This window comes from Euprymna scolopes, chromosome 37 (assembly GCF_053919585.1).
Source record: "Euprymna scolopes isolate OS-2025 chromosome 37, ASM5391958v1, whole genome shotgun sequence".
NCBI lineage: Eukaryota > Metazoa > Mollusca > Cephalopoda > Sepiida > Sepiolidae > Euprymna > Euprymna scolopes.
In genome coordinates this window covers 34,992,079-35,013,317 of record NC_136518.1, presented here as the reverse complement: position 1 = coordinate 35,013,317, position 21,239 = coordinate 34,992,079, and the positions used below count along the sequence as shown (strand labels likewise).

The 21,239-nt window shown below is 29.3% G+C and overlaps 1 protein-coding gene across 8 annotated transcripts in view; it reads left to right on the top strand.

The window, feature by feature from the left end:
* LOC145261133 (microtubule-associated serine/threonine-protein kinase 3-like) overlaps nucleotides 1–21,239 on the top strand; it is a 571,734-nt gene that overhangs the window by 501,330 nt on the left and 49,165 nt on the right. For all 8 annotated transcript variants that reach the window (XM_080119401.1, XM_080119402.1, XM_080119400.1 and 5 more), the window contains 5 exons: nucleotides 3,840–3,956; nucleotides 5,918–6,028; nucleotides 8,544–8,771; nucleotides 9,622–9,761; nucleotides 11,342–11,595. In XM_080119401.1, the coding sequence (XP_079975527.1) occupies nucleotides 3,840–3,956; nucleotides 5,918–6,028; nucleotides 8,544–8,771; nucleotides 9,622–9,761; nucleotides 11,342–11,595 (850 nt within the window). The remainder of the gene's footprint in view (nucleotides 1–3,839; nucleotides 3,957–5,917; nucleotides 6,029–8,543; nucleotides 8,772–9,621; nucleotides 9,762–11,341; nucleotides 11,596–21,239) is intronic.

Here is a 21,239-nt window from a genome sequence, read left to right as displayed (position 1 = left end):
AGGCGTCACCACTTATCAAGGCCGATAGGCCACTCAAGGATAAGGGTTAAAGAGTGTAAAGTAGTCAAAAGGTCAATATAGTAATCGATAGTAATGGAAGTTCGGTAAATTTGTTAACTTAAGTGGAACGGCTCATCAGAAACTTGTTCACGTTGGACTTGAAGACAACCATATTATAGACAGCTGGAAAGCAGGAAAACGGAAGACAATTCCACAGGCGTGCAGTTCTAAGAAAGAAGCTTTGATCATGGAATCTATGTTTAGGTTTAGGTACAGATAAAGAGTGGGGAAAATTATTGATAATGTTTTCAGCTAGTCTAGTGTTTCTTGTGAAAGTTTGGCGAGGGGGGAACCATAGATTGAAGCTCAGTTGAACACTTTCCATGAAAATAACGATAAAGCAGAGACAAACTCGCAACATCTCTTCTGTTTTCAATGCATCTTTCAATTTTCCAGGTTCAACGCGAAACATTTAAAATTTCCCATTTCATCTCGGCCACATCGGCCCCGTATTTAAAGCCGAAATAGCTTATATTAGAAGGTTACGATGTTTTCATGCCCCTGGCCACACCGCAGGGTGGGGTAAATACCGTAACCAGGGGCATAAAAACATTGTAACCTGACAAAACTGTATCCTAAGGTCACCATATCCCGGAGTTCTACTTTAGGACATTTCCTTTCTGTTTCATTACGGGAATCATTAATTGTACCATGTTGGATTGACAAATTAAAAAAATATGCCGAAACAGCTTCTAATAGAAAAAAACCTCAGACTGGATTCTTGGCAACATTCTTCGCTCTAACATGTTCAGTCCGGTTCTCGAGAACTCAACTCTACTAAACTTTGCACTAAATCTTTCACTAATACATCTCTTTACGTTGTTTTTTCCATCATTTCCAAATAAATTAAATTTGCTTTCATTACTGAAAAATACTTTTGCCCAATTTTCAAAGTCCAAATTACATACCTGTTTGCAAACTCTAGTCTCTTTTTAATCTTCGAACTAACAAGTGGTTTCTTCCCTGATGTTCGATTAAACAGCCCTATTTCTTGCAGTCGTCTAGAAACAGTCTGTCTTGACACATAACCCTATAAATTTCTGTGTAAGACTTAAAACAGTCCTTTAATGACATACGCTGCATTATTCGATCTTCTCTTGCCAAAGTTTTGCAGGGTTTGCCGGTTTTAAAAGCACTAACTATTTTGCCAGTATCATTGTAGAATTTAACAACCCTGCCTACAACACTCTTGGAACGTTTCACTTTCTCTGAAATCTTTCTAATGATGTGCTTTTCCTTATGTAGCTTCACAATAGCTTGTCTCACAGATTAATCAAGTTTTTGGCGTTTCGCCATGGGGCCAGCTGATGCAACGTTTACAAATGACTAAGTAAGACTTATTCTTTAGAGGAAATCAAAAAAATTTGAATATAATATTCTGTTTACGTTGTTTTCCTCAATTTTGTCCCTTACTTTTGGATGTTCGTCTTTTGAAAATAAATAATTATAATTCTTTTTCTATCCTTTGCAAATGATTCAAAATTTAGTATGTTATTATGGATGATAACAACTACCAATTATCAAAATTTAATCTTTTTACAGTTGTTATTTCTAACAAATATTAGGTTTTAAAATTTTATCCCTTTGTTTTGGACGCTACTGTGTGTGTGTGTGTGTGTGTGTATATATATATATATATATATATATATATATATAGACAGAGAGAGATATACAAAAAACAAGTGAAGCATACATGTGAGTGCACAGTGAACAAAGCATAAAAAAATGACTAAGTTCAGCATCCCCCTCCCCCATTTAGATCCAAAAGTCTACAAGGCCTTAACATATTTAATTTGAGTGCAGCACCATGCAAAACTGCTAAATAGACATACACAGAGAATTTTGGACAAATATTGTAAAATAATCCCAAAAATGGAGTGTTTTTATTAGACCTAAAAGAAACCCCAAGGGGCACACCCAAGAGTTATCGTGAAGTATAGACAAACAAAATTATATAGAAATCAGTTAGTTACAACTTTTAAGAAAGTTTTATAAAAATCCAAGGCATCAATTTTTTTTTTTAATAAAAACAAAATGTCAATTTTAGCCATTTTAACCTGAAAGGCTAGGGGTGAACCCGGAGATTATGTAAATAAGTATAAAATATTTTGAAGATACTGTATTGTTCTGAACTGTGATTTACTTCAACTGCTTTTAATATTGATTTTTGCTGCTGTTGAATCATACATTTACAGTTCAAAACAAAATAGTACAGTCCTTTGCATTAAATTGCAAGCAATTAATCAATGATTCATTTTTGATTTTGAATGCCCATAATTAAATTTATGTTACATATTGGCTTATTTTCTCACTATATTTTCCGGCGACCTTAAAATGCTTTTCTGCAGTAATTGGACTTTGGAAATTTCAATCTTAATCTTAATTCAATCCAATTGACTAAGATATTTAAAACGGATTCTACCTTGAGATTATGAGTTCAATCTTTAGGAAATGATGAAAAATTGATTACTAAATATCTAAAAGGCATGAATGTGAAAAAAAAAACAATTTACCCTAGGCTTCCATATTATAAGATTTTGGTTTTAAAACCAACATCATATTAGACTGGTTTGAAGACCACCATAATATTTGACTTTGGCTTGAAGACCACCATAATATTTGACTTAAGGAATTTTTGAATGAACATATCAGATTTTACTTTTATGATTAGCATATAATAGGACTGTATCGTTAATGGGCAGGGTTTCAGACTTTATTTTTGAGATGTCCTTCATTGGTACCAGCATTGCGTATAGATTGGTTATATAATGTGAAAGAAAGAATCTGGAGTGAACTTGTTCTGGAGAAAAAAAAAAGCTTTTATCTCTCTTCCATACTTATGAACATACATATGTATGTATGTGTGTGTGTGTGTGTGTGGTTATATATATATATATATATATATATAAACGGTGAACGTCTGTGTGTGTGTCTGGTTACAAATAGGCTCCTATATAGTTGACTATTATAGAAAATGGATCACATATAATGATAGAAGATGTATCGAGACACAGGAATGGGTATGTTTGATCTGGCATAATGATAATTCATTAAAATTGTGAGGTCTGCGTACATGCTTGGTCCACAAATTATGGAAATAAAAAATTTAAAAAAAAAACATTTACAAGTGTTTTTGATATAGATGTACATAATAATACTTTGATAAGTATGTTTTAACTTAAATATGGATAGTATAATAAAATTGTGGGGTCTGCATTTGCGCCTGGCCTCCATAGAATGGAAATAGGCACAAACTTTAATAAAGACTTTTCATATCTATCTGCGTAAGTATACTTTGATAATTATGTTTCAGTTTAAAGAAATATGGTATAATAAAATTATGAGGTGTTCGTTCGCGCCTGACCTCCATAGAATGGAAATATGTCACAAAGTTTAACAAGGTTTTTTAATATAGATTCACAGAATATTGGCATAAGTGTTTCAGTGTGAACAGGTATGATATAATAAATTATGGGGTTTATCTATTTTATTTTTATTTTCATCATATTTTGCTTTGGTTTTGATACCCCCAAATTCGAAGCTATCTCATTACAACCCTTCCTTTTCATAACCTATCAAACTTTCATAAATCAGAGTCGATTTTCTATCGGCTGTTTTTGAACCCCATGCACTTTTTATGAGTTGCAGTCCATCTCCTGAACATTGTATACAATGATTTCATTATTTTATATCAAGCTTTAGGTTAAAGATGGACATAAGATCAAATTTTAATTTTAAGATTGGCATATGATCAGAATTTGTTTTTGTTCTTTTTTCAGTGACTACAAATATGTATGAAGGTTCCCTTGACAAAGATTGCAAACAGTTTAAGGACAAACAAGTGTATGGAACGCCTGAGTATATTGCTCCTGAAGTAATCTTGCGACAAGGTTATGGTAAGCATAATTTTCTTTCACTATAATTGAAATGATGGTTGAATTTGAAGTCCTTTATCGCTACAAATTAGCAACTTCTGACTTATATGGATACTATACATATTTAAGTTTTTAATACAGAAACAAATTTGTATTCAAAATATATTCAAAAATAATATTAAGCTATTAGCATACCATAAACATATATATTATCTTGTTGGATTTGCAAAGTCAGACTCAAATAGCAATCAATCTTATGTTGCTATTTGATTCAGGCTAGCCTATTTATTTCATTTTTTTTATTCCCTTTTATTGGCGTGAATATAATCTATTGTATTAAAAAAAAATTTTTTTTCTCTGCATGGATTTACGCCTTTAATAAAATTAAAGTTTCAACATTTCCTTACTTATTTCAGTAATTAAACTATTTCTTATGGTTAATTATCATAATACTAGGTAAAATATTTTACATTCTAACTTCCACATGTGTTTCTATTGCATGCTGGAAGTGTAAATTATTTTAGGGGTACAAGGAAATTTCATTATTCATGACGAATGAAGCGCCATCACCATTTTGAACTTACAAATACAAAACAACAATCTTTTGCACACGTAATTACTTCTACATTTTTTTTTACTGAATTTCTTACGGTTACAACAGTATTTTTTTAAGACACGTAAAGAAGGGGATGTAATATTGTTGATGGAAACTTAGTAATAACAAACGTTTTCTATCAACTAAAAAAAACTTATTCTATATTGAAAATGATCATAATGACTTAACATATTTCTTTGTTTAAGATTTTACTGAATAAGCCATGGGTGCTGAAATTTGTTTTTGAAAACTTTTCTTTGTTTTTTATGTATATTTCACAAATACACCATTATTCCATTCATTGCTATCAATTTTTAGCACAAATACATTTTTTTTTTTTTAACGGTGAAACAAAGACAATTGTGATCAACAAAGTAATACTTTGTCATTGTCACATACTTTTTAAGACATTGTTTACCAAATGTATAGTCGATGACGAAACGATCTTACTATAAATATTTTATTCTTGATAATATTCTGTTTTAATCTCTATCCAATTCTTAGGTGTAAATAACTTTCAAGACATTCGATCTTTTCAGATATGAGAATTTTTTATATTTATTTTTAATAAAAAAAAGGTTGCAGGTTAATTCCTATTTCATGGATTTCTTAGAGTGAAATGGGTTTTGGCTTGGTTAAATTATGAACTATTTTTGTACTTTTGCACCATATTGAGTGCATGGGTATATGCATAGGGATAACTCAAAAAGCAACGCATCATCAGTGTCATTTCACAATATTTCTACTAAATGAAATGCAGACTGTGCATTTAATGTTTACCAAATTTTCATTAGACTCTGGGGCACATAGGATTATTACTAAGAGTTCGATTTGAAACATACATTATTTTTTGGTTGAATTGGCAAAATAAAAATTTAACAACACTCCAGGTAACGCTCGGTATGTAATTTAGCAATTATATCATTAAGATAAGCAAAAGGTAAAACTCCTTTTTATTGAAATATAAGTAAAAATCAATGGAGAAATATGTTTTATTGATTTTTTTTAATTCTGCCAGTTCTATGATACAAGAATTTCTTTTATTTAAAACTAACTGACTTCACCCAATCACTATTGCTTTGCAATTTAATTCACTATTTGAAATCATTGAAACAAAACTAATCAAAGACAAAATTAATGCTACCATGAGTTTAAGCTCTCTTTTATCTCCATACCACAAAGCACATTTGTATGTTTTAAGATTTGATTATAAAAATTATATCCGTACATGTGATTATTCTTTGCTTTATTTTTTAATATTTAATAAAATTAAGCCCCCTGTTTTTCACTCATAAAAATTTGTATACATGATTATTGAAGCAAGCTGGACAAAATTCACTTTCATTTTCAAAAACTAATACTTTTTATTCTTCTTCTTCTTCTTCAGGAAAACCAGTTGATTGGTGGTCTATGGGAATTATCCTTTTTGAATTTTTAACTGGATATGTCCCATTTTTTGGAAAAACACCAGAAATACTCTTTTCTCAAGTCATCAATGGTGAGTCTTTTACTTGCTATTTAATAGAATTTTCTATTGAAAAATCTTTAACACATTTAAAATCAGGTTAATTTTAGTAATTTTTTTTTTGTTTGAAGATTTTTTAAACTAATATTCATCAAAGAAGTAACTGTAGAATGGAATAAATCATAAAAATATTGAACAAAACACAAAAGTACTGATTAAAACAAAAATTATACATGGATGAAGTCCTTACAATTTTGGAAAATATTCAGAGAATAAAGACATTGTCAGCAAGAAAAGTAGATCAAAACTTTCAAATAGAAAAATGACTCTGCATAACTGGATAATTTAAATTTAGGCACCCAACTTTCAAATAGATGCTAACTCATTTCTTTGTTACAGTTAATATTTACATTTCTAATTTAATCACTATTTCCTTAACTCCATGTGTTTGTATATTCGCTAAAGAAACATTAGAGAATCTACATGAAATTTAAGTGTATTATGTAAAATTTACCAGGGAAGACAATGTAAATGTTCCAAATTTCTAAGTTTAAATTTAAGGCAGCTATTAAAACTTCAAATATATTTTATTTTGATGAAATTTATCTTATGTAAAATTCTTTGTGGAAGTGTCAATAAAAGTAGTCCTGAATTTCTGTACCAAATATCTACATGTTCCTACCTCTAAGTGACCCATTGGGAAAGAACCTCATTAAAATGTCAAATAACTATGTCCAATTTTAATGCAATGTTTAAGACATTAATTCAGTTTTCCAACATTTTAGCTATTTCCAACTATAATTTTCTTGTATACTTAAAATGTACAAACTATATACTAAAATATGCTTTAGTTCTGAAATTGAATCATGTTTGAAACAAATTCTGTTTTAATTGTTCCTATTAACCGTAGTTTATAATTAGCTAAACTTGCCATGCATCTTTTTCTTAGCTATGTATCTCCCCCCCCACCACCACCACACTGCAAACATGAAGATGCATCCGTGATTATCCACTTGTCCTCATTTGAAATCTGCGCTTAATTCCAATACTGGTTACAGTGTCAATCCTATAGTCACTGCCACTAAGGATTCTCCCTTCAAGCAATACCATCGCCAATTTAAAACAAACAACAGTTTGTTTTAAAGAGATATGTTACAATTATATTTTTTTCTTCTGCTGTAAATCAAGACAAACATATCTTCCAACCAAACACAATCCATCAGTGTATGATCCAAAGGCTCATCTGTTTCTGAGAATCATAGAAACTCAATTGCCCCTCCTTGCCCATTTTGCTGGAATATATATATTTGAATCAAATGAGGTATAAGTTGTTTAAGCAGTTTCATTCAATTTAGCTTAAATTTGGGGTTTTTGAAAAGTGACAAGTATGGACTTTCTTTTTGGTGGCACTATATATATATATATATATATATATATATATGTATATATATATATATATATATATATATATATATATTCATAATAAAAATATAAAACGGTTTAGACCAATTTTTAAACGATGCGCATCATTTTTGCATCTGTTAATGAAATAGTAACATTTCTCTATTCATTTTCCTAATTTTATATTTGATTGAAATAACCAATAGTATTAGACAAAAATTTCTGACAATTGAAAAAGAAAAAAAGAAAACTATTATTATATATTTATCATATTTGTAAATCTGTGATTTGTTTTTGTTATATATTATTATTATTATTATTATTATTATTGTTGTTGTTATTATTGATAAATATTATTTTATATCCGCATACATATATTTCATCTTCACTAAAAGTCATCAATGTATACATATTAATGTTGGGACGATTAATTGGAAACAGGAATCTGAAAAATCTGAACTTTTGGGGGAAATGGAAAAATCGAACTTAATTTCCAATTGCAAAAACAATTTTAAAAAAAATTTTTTTTTTTGTTTTTAACTTAATTTCATATTGCTGGTATAAATGAAAAATAAATGAAAACCTCACAATGAGTTTATTAAAATATTTAGTATAATACATAAAGGGAAATCATCAGAAAGTTTGTCAAATTAAGAAAAAACTATATTTTGAGTTAAATCCCATTCCTTTGAATTGTACTTGTTTTAAGCAAATTTAAAATCTGAATCTGTAATTATATTGGAATTGGGAATAGAAAATGATCAGTAATTGGACTGGAATCTGAGAAATCATCCCATCCCTAGTATCTATATGTACAACTGTTTCTTTGCACGATTCAAACCTCAAACCCTAGTCACCATTGACTGTCAAGATCTAAACACTTCAATCGATGCAACTATCATGACAGCCATAAAATATAAATCCTATATCTGATTAAGAACAATAGTAAATTTCTTGTGTTCCAAGGAAAACGACTTTGCATTTTAGCTTAGATAAAAACTTTTTCATTTTTCTTCAAAAGTACTTGCCCCATAAGGGAACGTCTAAGGCAAAAAAAAATATCTTCTGTAATTATTTTATCTGTTTTATTCATGCAAAAAGTATTTCTATTTTCTTATTAATAATTTTTTTCTATGACCTTTTGTAGAACAATTTGAATGGCCACCAGAGAAAGAATTAAAAGTCCAAGATGAAGCGCAAGACCTTATTACTCAACTTTTGAGAAGTGATCCTCAAGAAAGACTCGGTTCTGGTGGGGTTCTTCAAGTTAAAGAACACATCTTTTTCTTGAGTGTTGACTGGGATGGCTTATTGCGACAAAAAGCAGAGTTTGTTCCACAACTGGACAGTGAAGAAGATACCAGCTATTTTGACAGTAAGTGAATCATTTGAGTTTTTGGATTTTTTTTTAAAAGTTAACTCAGAGAAATCTCTTTAATGGACCTTCTTCATTTGTAACCATATCTGTTAAATTTTGTAACTATACTGCAAATGCGGCATAAAAGTCTCTCAACTGCAAAGAAATCCATGGTCTATCAAATACTCAATATTACTTAACTTTAATAGTTTATATCAACAATATTGATATTGTTCAATATTATCATAACTGTATCACAAATAATACTTGGTATTACTTAGTTTTGGGTTGAAAGTCGAACAAAATGGCAGCATCAATTTAGAGACGCTAAAAGTTTGTAGACAAAGAATAGAGTTTCTGGTAGGTAGCCAATATGAAGAAGTTGTAGACGAATAGTAGTTTCTTTCCCATGTGAAGACAAAAAGTTATATGCAGGAATTATTTATTTTATGAAGTGATTCTAGTTTCTGATTGGTTGGTAACAGAGTTATTCCCCTTAGTTATTTTTAGGCGTTTAAGAATACCTCCATATCGATAAACTACTGAAACCGATAAAGTATTTTTTTTTTTTATTAAAAAAAATATTTTATCGGTTTCAGTAGTTTAAATATTTAAATTAATTAAAAATTTAATTATTTTAAATTAAATAATTAAATAAAAGTTAGCTAGTTAAGATTAAAATTTAATTTGTAATCTTAAATGCTATTTAGATCCAACTTTTAAAGTCCACCTGACAAAATGTTATATTTTGAATTTGTCAGTCTTGATACAATTAAATCTTCATAATACTCAATCTTGATCACATTTGATAATACATGATCTATTACTTAATCTATGTTTTTTTTTTTTTTTTGTTTTTTTTTTCCAGCACGGACTGACCGCTATAGCCATCCTGACTTGGAAACTGAGGACACAGAGGATGATGCTGATGAGATTATGTTTCACAGTTTTTCTTCGTGTTCTCCTCGTTATAATAAACTTAATTTGAAATTGGACGATTCCCAAGAGGTAGGAATAACTCTATGGCAAAAAAATTTATCTTTTAAATAATCCAATCTCTGCTGTAGGGACTACAATAATCATAAACTTTTAGAATCTTGGTGCATTTCGATAACATAGTTGTTCTTAATAAATGATCAGTGTATTGTTGTCACGATGCTTCTCAGAGAGTTTTGTAGTAATGTCTGTATTCATCTGCTGGGGTTTGTTTGAGATGAAGATAATAGTCACCAGGTTCCATTGAAAAAAACCATCTCTGTAATTAAATCAACTTCATTTAAGTTTTATCAAATAGTATAGGACCCGTCGGGTTAGGAACACGCGAATATGAGACAGTAAGACAAAAGGTGCCAACTAACGCTGAGCAGAACTGCTGAAAGGTGCACATACGCACTATGTTCCAATTGCTCGCAACGTTGCAACTCAAGTTTGAGCATAACAGCCACATGATTATATGTTAGTATATTATATGTTAGTATATTATATGTTAGTATATTATATGTTAGTATATTATATGTTAGTATATTATATGTTAGTATATTATATGTTAGTACAACACATGTAAATACTACAACTATTTATGCATTTGAATGTTTCGTTTGCTGAATATTCACTTTAAAATGAGAAAACGATCATAAAAACAAAACCAGTTAAAGTAAATTATTTTAAAATTGTTTGTATTTTAATAAATTCTGGAATTTTGAAGAATTAAATTTTAAGTTCAAATAATACAAATTAGCAGTTCTCAAGATTGGACTATGTTTAAAAAAATAAGGTGTTTTTTTGTTTTTTTCATGGCAGTGTAATTATAAAAAATCATTGCAGAATTTTTTTATGTCCAGATATTATCCATGTAAATAAAATGTGTTGCTTGAGTATGGGATGATAGAACTTTTATTATATTGATCTAATGTATTAAAAAAGAAAACAATTCCTAAAAGTATTTGTGAAAAAGAAAAAATTATTCAAATATCCACAGACATTGATTTGTCTGTGGAAAGTATTCATATATCTTCACTTGCGGAGGATGACTATGACTTGCTCTTCACATTCCTAATTACAAGACCTTTTTTTTTTTTTTTTTTTTTTTTTTTTTTCAGATTATTAAAAAAAAAATCTTTGAGAAAATGACTTGTAAATTTTTAACTAGGCAATCATTTAAGTTAAAAGTAAAATACTCTTTCTCCTTATTGAAGATTTTAATTAAAATAAGGCCTTTTATAAATGTCTTCTTGCAATTTTGAGCAAGTGAAATAATCTTACCTCTGTCCTCTCCCCTAAAAATACTGAACAGTAAATTAAAAAAAAGAAAATAAACAAATCTGAAAATGTGTAGTTCATTATAGTAATCTGAAGGTTTTAAAAACAGTAGGAAAAATTTTAATGAAGCATCCCTTTCATTTTTATATTAAACTTACAAAGCAAACTGAATATCTCACAAAAAATTGTATAATCTAACGATTTAAACTTACTTGATGTTTAAAAATAAAAATAACAGATTTTGCAGGGTGGAAATTCTATTAATTCTTCTTTTATTGGCATTAATATTTTATTCATTTGGTTATCTTTATTTTTTGTTTTCTTACCAGGAGCGTAAAGAACGTAGGCGGCACTCTAGTTCAGATGAAATCCGGACCCGCTTGTTAGAGAAACAAGTTTTGGACAGGAAAGATTCGAACCAGTCTGAAAGTTCTGAGAGCTCTGTTGAAGTTCAACGTGTCCTACGTATGAGCAGTAGTGGAAGCACAGGGTGTACGGAGAGTCTTTTGGATACATCCAGCTCAAGTAGCAGGTCAGAACTCACACTGAAGGAAGATGATGACATCTTTACTTCTTTAGATTGGTATGTTGTAGGCTGTTGTGGCTGCTGCTGCTGCTCCTCTTATTCTTCCTCCTCCTTTTCCTTTTTTTTTTTTTGTTTAACCTTTACCCACTTTTACATCATTAGGCTTACACAACACACATGTACATATGTGTGCACACACATATTTCATTATTCAAATATATATATATATATATTATATAGTTGTGTTACAGAAGATCAGAAAACATTGGTACTGTCAGTTTCAAATTCAAAACAAAGGGGACCAAATCTGGTCGCCTACGTCAGACTATACAGCCTCTATTTATATCTATCTCCCCAAAGAGATAGATATAAACAGAGGCTGAAGAGTCTGATGTAGGTGACCAGATAGATATTGATTCCCTTTGCTTTGGATCTGAAACTGACGGTATCAATGTTTTTCTGATATTCTGTAACATACATAAATAAATATAATCATATTGATGGTTTCTTTATAATCGAGTGCTTTGCTGGGGTTCTCTCCAATGAATCTTACACAGGTAAATATTATTAGAAATATTAGACGTTAGTTGATGTCAAGTGAGGAACCCTATGTTTTGTACTTATTTTTGACATTTTATATTCGGTTTTATTCAATTTTTAGGGTAGGGTCCAATGATGCACTCACTAATGATTATATAGGAATAGTGTACAAGTAAACTGATATTAATTTTTAAAAATTGGTAAATTTATAAGTTCTCTCCTTAAAACACACCTGCTATTTCTCAGGAATCAATGTACATAATCCTGAATACCATGTTAATATTTTTCTTTTTATAATTTTTTCAAGTTATAAATAAAATTAAGTGAAACTTATTTCCTTTGTAATCAATGACAAAAAAAAAAAAAGAATGGAGACCCCCCCCTCCTTTAACAATGTTGGAGCTCTTTTCAGCAAAATGAACTATACTTATCCAAATACCCTAGTTAGGGTAGCTTCAAAATACATATGTTTATGGAATCCTATCTTAACTTTTGAAGCAATTTATAAACAAACAAAAACTAATATATATATATATATATATATATACTAGCTGTACCCATTTGGAACTGTTCGGGATACAATGAAGTTATTTGATAATTTTGAACTTATTTTCTGTTATGATTGAAAAATGTTTTTAGTTCTCAGTTGGATGGGACAACATAATTTTTAAATAAACTGTATTATAGCATGTTATTATAGTGGCAATAACATAGTACACTAATTGGCTAGTCAGAATGGAAGTATGATATATTAGCTTAAATGCTATTTTGGTCTAACTTTTACAATCTCACAAAATAACTTTATTTGATATAAAATATAGATATATAAAAATGAATTGTTTTCATCATTAAATGGTTTGTTTTTTAGAATAAAAACAATTTTACGTTATCGCTAAATAACAGCAATAATTAAAATTTTTAAAAAACAATTTTTTTTTTTCATATATTAACAGACTATATATCTGCAACAGAAGTGTATTTTAATTACGAGGTTTTTTTTTGTTGTTTTTTTTTTTTAACTTTTATTATAAAATTTTCAAGTTACTGGTTGTATACATTTTAAATAAAAATAAGTATACATATAAACTGCGACTTTCTGTTAAATATATTTTATTTATTTTAAAAATAAGTTTGTCATCACCAGCCAATGTCTGTTTGGCATAGATCGCAGTAAATGACATTAGAGTGTTTGTTGTAATTGCAATTTAGTGGCCAGTCCTTAGCTTATAACTATGATTGAATTTTACATGTAACATATGGTATTCCCATTTAATAATAACCAGGATCAACATCACTTAATTTCTCATGATCTGATGGGAACCAGTGTGTCCATGTAAATATGGCCATATGCATATTTAAATGTTTCATTAAATAAATGTAACTATTATTTATATCTGGTGAAAAAAATTGTGTTGCCAGTCGGCCGATTTGTTGTTCTTAGTTAATACCTTGTCCTAGTGTCTCTGCCATCCATCTTGTTGCAGCTACGTTTTCGATGATTTATGCATGTAGCTTCTTCCCCAGAATTAATTAACAGCATTTTCCTTCTTACCTCACTTTTGAGTGATGCAACTTGATTATTAGCCATTGATTGATTGATTAGCCATATTTTGCAATCTTGCTCTGGATAGCTATGCACGAGCAGCCATGGTTTGGGATATGGTGCTGATCAGGAAAGAAGTTGGCTTAAACCGATTCGGATAAATATTGTTGTAACAACAATTGTCACAAAATAGAAAAACTTTGTGCGCAAATGTTTCAGCTATTTGATAAAAATTATTATTTAATCAGTTTTATAAACAAAAAATTAAATATCGGCTTTTATCTATATTTTAACTTATAGCTACACACATTTTTTGTGAATCATTTATAAATTTTTTTAATATATGGATATATAAACAAAATATTGAAAATAAATATTTTGAATAACATTATAGCAATTTTCATCAAACAATTTTTCCAAAACAATAAGTCAGAAAAATATATTTTTTTTAAATTTAAAACAATCTAACTGAAATGCCCATGTGACATTGAAGAGTTGAACTCAAAGAAAACAAGCATATCAATTGAATAGTTTAAGCATTTTTTTGTTTATACAAAGACAGTTTAATGTTTTGATATAAATATCTTTTAAAAATAAAACAGGTGCAAAGAGGATCAGTCAATTTGAATAATTTTCAAACAATTTTTGTGAAATGTTGATGCATCTATTTTGTTGTTTGATTAGTACTCATCTACCAAACACGTATTCGATTCTGAAATATCTTATTTCTATTTTGATTACTTGATTAAAAAGGACGCTTACTTACCTAAGGTATTCTTAAATATACAGATGGATGCTTTTCTCATTACTGGAATTTTTCTGACATATTTTTGCAAAAAAGTTCTCAGATGAAAATAGTTATGCAGGAACATTTCTTAATTTTAAATATTTTCATTGAATTCTTATAATGTGTTCATATATAAAAGTAATTTTTTTAATATATATACATATATAATATTTTTGTTTGAAATTGATAAGGTTTTTTATTCTCTTTTCAGACATGAAACCATTTATTATATATGTCTTAAATTCAAATATTTCTTTCATCTTTTTACAGCACTATCTAATATTATATGTATACAGTATGTTTCAATTCTAAGTAAAAATAGAAAAGATGTGTTAATATATAGTCTAATAGTTTTCCTCTTAAGAAAATCTTGTTCCGTTACAGAAAGCCTAATGTAAATCTTAAAGTTATATTAAATAAATATATAATTATTATTTATGTCTGAGAAAAAAAACTTGCATCGCTGGCTGGCCAACTGTATTGCAACTGATATCCTTTGTTAACATTTCAACGTCAAGCAACATCTAAAAAACAAACTAGTGCTTGATTAGAATTATGACATTGCAACTTTATTGTGTGTCATATACATTACGGGTGATTTCAGTTTAAAAATGTATATCAGGAGTAAGTCAACATTTTGGCTAAGATTGTGTCTCTGCTATATTCAGGAGATGTCAGTTAATGGAGAATAATTCATATCTATCTATATGGTACAATCTATTTCTTACGCTGTTTTAGTAATAGCCTGTTAAACCTAATTTTTAAAAGTAGCATTTTATTTAAATGATGAAAAAAATATCTTATCCTGCTTTAGTACAAAGTGTAAAAAAATAATTTACTTAAAAAAAGAATATTTTTTCCAAGTTATGATAATACGTCCATTCTTCCAGCATAGATTCCTCTATCAAGGTGATCAGCTTTGGGGCCTCCTAAACACTGACCATAGATAGTTAGCTCCTGCCACTTGCTTTGCTCAAGCTGGATCCTGATTGGCTAATACTGATGTTATGTTGATTATTTATCACCACCATCATTCTTAATCCTTCTCTTCTCCAATCATGCAATTACTTAAGAGGAAACAATCCAATTCTCTTAACAATATTCTCATCTTTAGTTTCTTGAAGTGCCAACCAATTCCAAAGTGTCTATCTGGAGATACACTCTTCTTGGTCAATATATTAATCATTTGGTGAGCTGGACACAGGATGCTGTATACATCTCTTTTTACTTAATCATGTCCTAAAGGGCAAATATATCAATGCTGGGTCTTTTCTCTTGAACTTGTCTTATTAACTACGCAAATGCTCTTTTAGCTTGTTAAAAGCCATTCTGTTTCTAGATACTATGGACACCCAATGAGTTTATCGGGAAACATGTAGTTGTGGCCTTTACTACAAATTGATGAGGATTGACCAACAACAAAGCTTCTATATTCCTATGCAAATTTCAGCTCAGTGGATCCTGTCAAGCTCTTTTTCCTCAACACAATCTTTTATTCAGTTTTTGGTTTTTTGATGCAATGACAGCATGTTTTCTTTTGGGGGGATTAAAAGTTCAAATAAGTTATAGTTCTGTTTTTAAATTTTTTTTTTTTCTGCAGCTTAAAGGCTTCAAAATCACTTTAGAATTTTAAACAATTACAGTAGTATGCACAAATTGGCCATTTTAATTCATTATTTATAGATTAAAAATGGCCTATATGTTTGTAACACTTTGGAATTCAAGTGTATTTGGAATCTTAAAAATATTATAAATAAAAATAAATTCTAGCTTGAATTTAAGGTTAAACACAAAAGTCAAGTATTATGGTTCCTTTGTGCACTTACTGTATCAAAGAATGCAAATTTTCAGCCGAACTCTCTCCCCCACATCAATATTACCTAGCAAATGCTTTGAAATAGGAAGATTGGTAAACAGTAATTGCTCAAGTAAACGTGGGTAAAATCTGGCCATAAACGTAGAGAGTAGCGAGCGCATGTTGTATAGCACATCAGTAGTTTTTTTACATTGTTGACACCAATTTATCAGGTATAGTTATGATTGAAAGTTGGAACAATGTTTGCATATGGGAAAATGACATTTTAATCAATTATTTTATTTACTTGTCTATTTGGATCCATTTTCTAAACTCTTGAGTTGGTTCAGACGAGATTGTCAGATGAGATACAAACAGTTTAAACACCTTCATTTACTCAAATTCTGCATAACTACCGTTTGCCAGTAAGTTTTAAATTGCAACTGATTATATTATCTCTTTCAACTATCTCCATCACATTATCTAATTAAGATGATTGTCTGCTCTTATATATTGAGCTTACGATCAAATCTTGCCAATCACACTCCTTACTTTTCTATGCTTACCATCCAAAAACATATGCTAACTTAATGTTACACATATATTATTGGTGCATAATGAAGAGTTGCTTAAGACTCAGAGAAAATGATAAAATCTGATGAATGTATTTTGAGACTAGGTGATATGAGTGTTAAAACTTCTTTGTTCATCTATCACAACCAATGAGTCATCATTTAGCTGTAGAGTCAAATCTGTGATTTGCATTATCTACCACAAACAGGACAGATGAGACAACTCAATATGAGTCACTAATCTCACTGAAGAAAATATATGCACAAAGAGATTAGAGATGCCATTGAGAGTGCAGTTCTTTTTTAACTGTAAGAGAGTGAAATCCAATTACAAGAGGCAATTCCAAACAATTGACACTTTTTCACAATTGCAGGAGTCTATCATGCACTATCAAACAAATTGATATTTTATGTCCCAAAGTTGGTTAATCTACACTTTGTCACATCTTGTTTATATCTTATCAAATTGCTTACCAATCTCAACAGTTGCCTGCTTAGGAAATCAGTTTAATTTCTAATAACCCAACTATACAATCGGTTGTATGAAATTACATGTATTAGTAAAAGTAAGATTAATATGAAGTACATCTTAACCCATGACGTGATGACTAATGTAGTCTCACTTTAATGCCAAACACTTAAAAGATGAAAATTAATGACAGACACATATATATATATATATATATGTATATATATAGTCATTCAATTCTATTGACAATCTAATTGATTAAACATCAAATTTGCAGACAATAAAAACAAATTGGAAAAATTACTTATTCGATTTTTGAAAAGGGGTTACAGTTTTATATGTAAAGTTAATATAAAATGATCTGTTTTTCATTTTTTAAATATTTCCCTCAGTGCTTTATTTCACATTAAAATTTTGTAAAACAAAACAAATAAAAATTGAATAATTTTCTTTTTTATTTTCTAATATTATGTGAGAAATGAGTGTTTATTTCATAAAGTAATCCAAAGTTTTTGTTCTATTTTTGTTTTTTAAATAAAATAATAAGATTTTTGAGTCTGATGAAAATATAAACTTAAAGGAATTATTTTACATGAAACTTGTATAGCAAAAACCTCCCTATCTAAAAATTGAAAAATTCATTTAAAAATAATTTTTTTATAATATAAAAAGTTGGTACTTAATAATAATTTGAAAACTAAAAATAACAAAATTGTTAGCAGGCCTATTGGTTATCAGACTTCTGACAATAGTGCTAAATAGGTATCCTTCAACAGATTTTGTAAAGTTTCCTGGCTACATAATCCTCTTTAGCTCTGAAATAACCAATATCTTTTTAGGGGTTTGATTGTTTTCTATTTCAAAATTTCTTTTCCATTTGAAGAAAAATGTCCGATTGTCTTTCATTTAGAATCTGGCCCTGAATTTCCTATTTTAAAAAAATGTATAAATTATATTTAATTTCAAATCTGCTTTTGTTATTGCATATAAAGAAAATACCCAAATTTTATAAGAGTTGAGATTTTGCCTTGTTTGGCTTTTTGCTACTTGCTTTAGTCCTTACAGAATTCACTGTGCTTCACCGTCTGTTTTTAGTTTTAATCGTTGTAATATTTGCATATTTTATGCTTCAAGTTGGGTTTGTCTTGATGGATTGCACATTATTTTGGGACTTTTTTGTTGTCCAACAGCCATTATTTTTGTAACAGCATGAAACAACTGCTTCTCATTTGTTTTCTAATTGTTGAATTTTATTTCAAATTAAATTGATTCCAATTATTTTAGGTTGTTAAATATTATATTTGTAAATCAATCTAGTTTAAAACTCAAAGGTAAGAATACAATTTTAAATAATATTTCTTTTATTAAAGGTTCATGTTGAAATCTTGATTGAAATAAGAGAAAATCAAAATGGCATCACAAATATGTCAATAGTGCCTGGCATCTAATCAGTGATGCTGATAGACTTTTAATGTCGTGAGTTCCCAGAGTTGAATGGGTTGCCAAGAAATTCAGTGGATCTCAATTATTGTTAATAAATTGCAGAAGACCAGACATTTTATCATTGTTCAAAAAATAATTTTAATCATTATTTGGACTATTATTTTCATCTTATTTTCACAACATTTTGACTGATGTAACCTTCAACCTTCTTCAGGTACATTGTGTCAGTGTAGAAACCGATACAGAATTTCAAACTAAACATTTTAATTTATGAGAGTAGATTGTTTTCATTCTGTCAGCCGTAACAGGTACAAGTATTATGTTTTTAGTTATCACGTTTTTTAGTTATCACAAGTAGTGAAAATCAACTTTGAACCGCTGATGATTAAGCAATATCTTCATCAATGCTCATCTAAAAAATTCTGTAACATAATTTTAACTTTTCTGAATTTTTGAGATGAGGATTGATAATTTGTATTATTTGGATTGTTCAAACTACTATTCTCATCTTGGATGTTATTCTCACAATGTTTCAGCTGATGTAACCTTTGACCTTCAGGTGTATTTTGAAAATGTTTTTATGGTAGAAACAATGTTTTTTTTTCTTTTTTCCAATGAATCATAACTGTTAAAATTCAAAATGCATAATGTGTTTATCAAACAGAATGAGCATTGAGTAGTTTCCATTTTCATATTAATTTGAGTTCATGCCGATTTTATATAATGTTTCTGAAATTTTTAGATGGTTCTCTCAAACGAAACCTACAAATAACAAGATGAGAACAGTAGTCTGAACAATCCAAATAAAGTGTAATTTTAATTTTTTTAAATCATTTAAATTGACATATAAAAATGTTTTAGTTTTTTTTAAAAGAAAACAAAAACAATATCACAGATCAATTAAAAGATGTTTTTTAAGAATTATAAAGCAACAAATTTTTGTTTTCTTTGACAATGAATTCATCCAAACTGAATATGAGAACCCCAAAACCATGGATGTCATTGAAAGGAATTTAACCAAGATAAATTTATGTCAATTTTTTTCTGATGCTTGTAAAATCACACAAGCTTTAAAAAAAAGTGAGTAAAGGAAAATAGATTAAAAAAAACAAAAAAAAAAAACAACGGTTTTATTTTTCATTTCCACTCTCTTATTTCTCTCTCATTAAATACACTTGATAAAATCGACAATTTTTTGTGTTAACTTTATTTCATCCCAAACAATGCATATTGCGGCTAAGACTTAAGAGGTTACTTTTATTCAGGCTCAGATTGTTAGTGAGTATCCTAAGTTAGGAGTTGTGCAACAAAATGTTTGTTCACATTACATTTAAATTTTTGAATGTTACTATAGTCAGTGGACACAATGAGCAGGAAGAAGTTGGGAATCCATTTTTTTCTGACCAGAAGTCGAATATTTAAGATTTAAAAAAATTTTTTTTAAGTTTTTTTGTTTTGTTTTTTTCGCTATGTATACTTTTCAAGTGTATCCCTGGATGCAGTGAGTTCATTACATTCTTTAAAATTTTTGTGTCGGACGCAGGACATGTTCATTGTAGCATCTCTGGAATGCTATAATTATCTGCAACTAATCTAGCTAATAAAGGTCACAACTCATTCTAGACAAAACGATTGTTCTGAAACAAACGTTAGATGCTTCTAATATTCAATAATACTTTAATGCTCATGTATTTTGACCATCATTTATGATTTATTCTTAGCATGCTTTTTTATTTGGTTGTTAATTAGTTTATTCTGCCTTAGCAAACATCTATATGCGACTAGATGTAAGAATGTTTACATAATTTGGAAATTTGGCTGTCATCAATTAATGTTACTATGACAGTAGTCTACCTACAGTCATTTGCTATTAAATTCTGAAGAAGCTTTGGTTTGTGTTCAGAATTTCCCCTATATTAAAAAAGAAAAGAATTTCCTCTGTATTAAAAACAAAAGCAAAAATAAAGAAAGGGCTGTATGATGCACATACCCATGCATGAAACGAAAATATCATATGCCAAAAACCACGTAAATTGATCAAATAATCTTATTTTTATAAATCATTTTAAGCTAATAATGGGAATTTGTAGGCATTACAACATAAATTTTGTAAGTATGAATTATTATCACTTTTACTAATAATACACACATGAAACTCGAGTCCCTTTTGAAGTAATTTTCTCTGCAATGCACTTGTTGTGCCGTTACAACAACTTCTGGAAGGCCCCATGGAAATTCTCTTGTGTAAGCATGTCAATGACCCTCATCACAGCCTCTTTCATCTCCTCAATTATCCCATAATGACAGTCTCTAAGGTTTTTCTTGAGCTTTGGGAAAAACCAAAAGTCACAGGGAGCAAGGTCTGGATTATACGGAGGATGAGGAACTGTCTTGATGCCCATCTTAGTCAAATAGTCTGTGACAAAGATTGAGCACCCTTGAGACAAACATTGTGCAAATCTTCCGCCTCTTCAGTTCATTGTGAATAATTGTGTGTACAGTTCCCACACTGACATCAAACTGTGCACTTATTGTTTCTATAGACACACGAG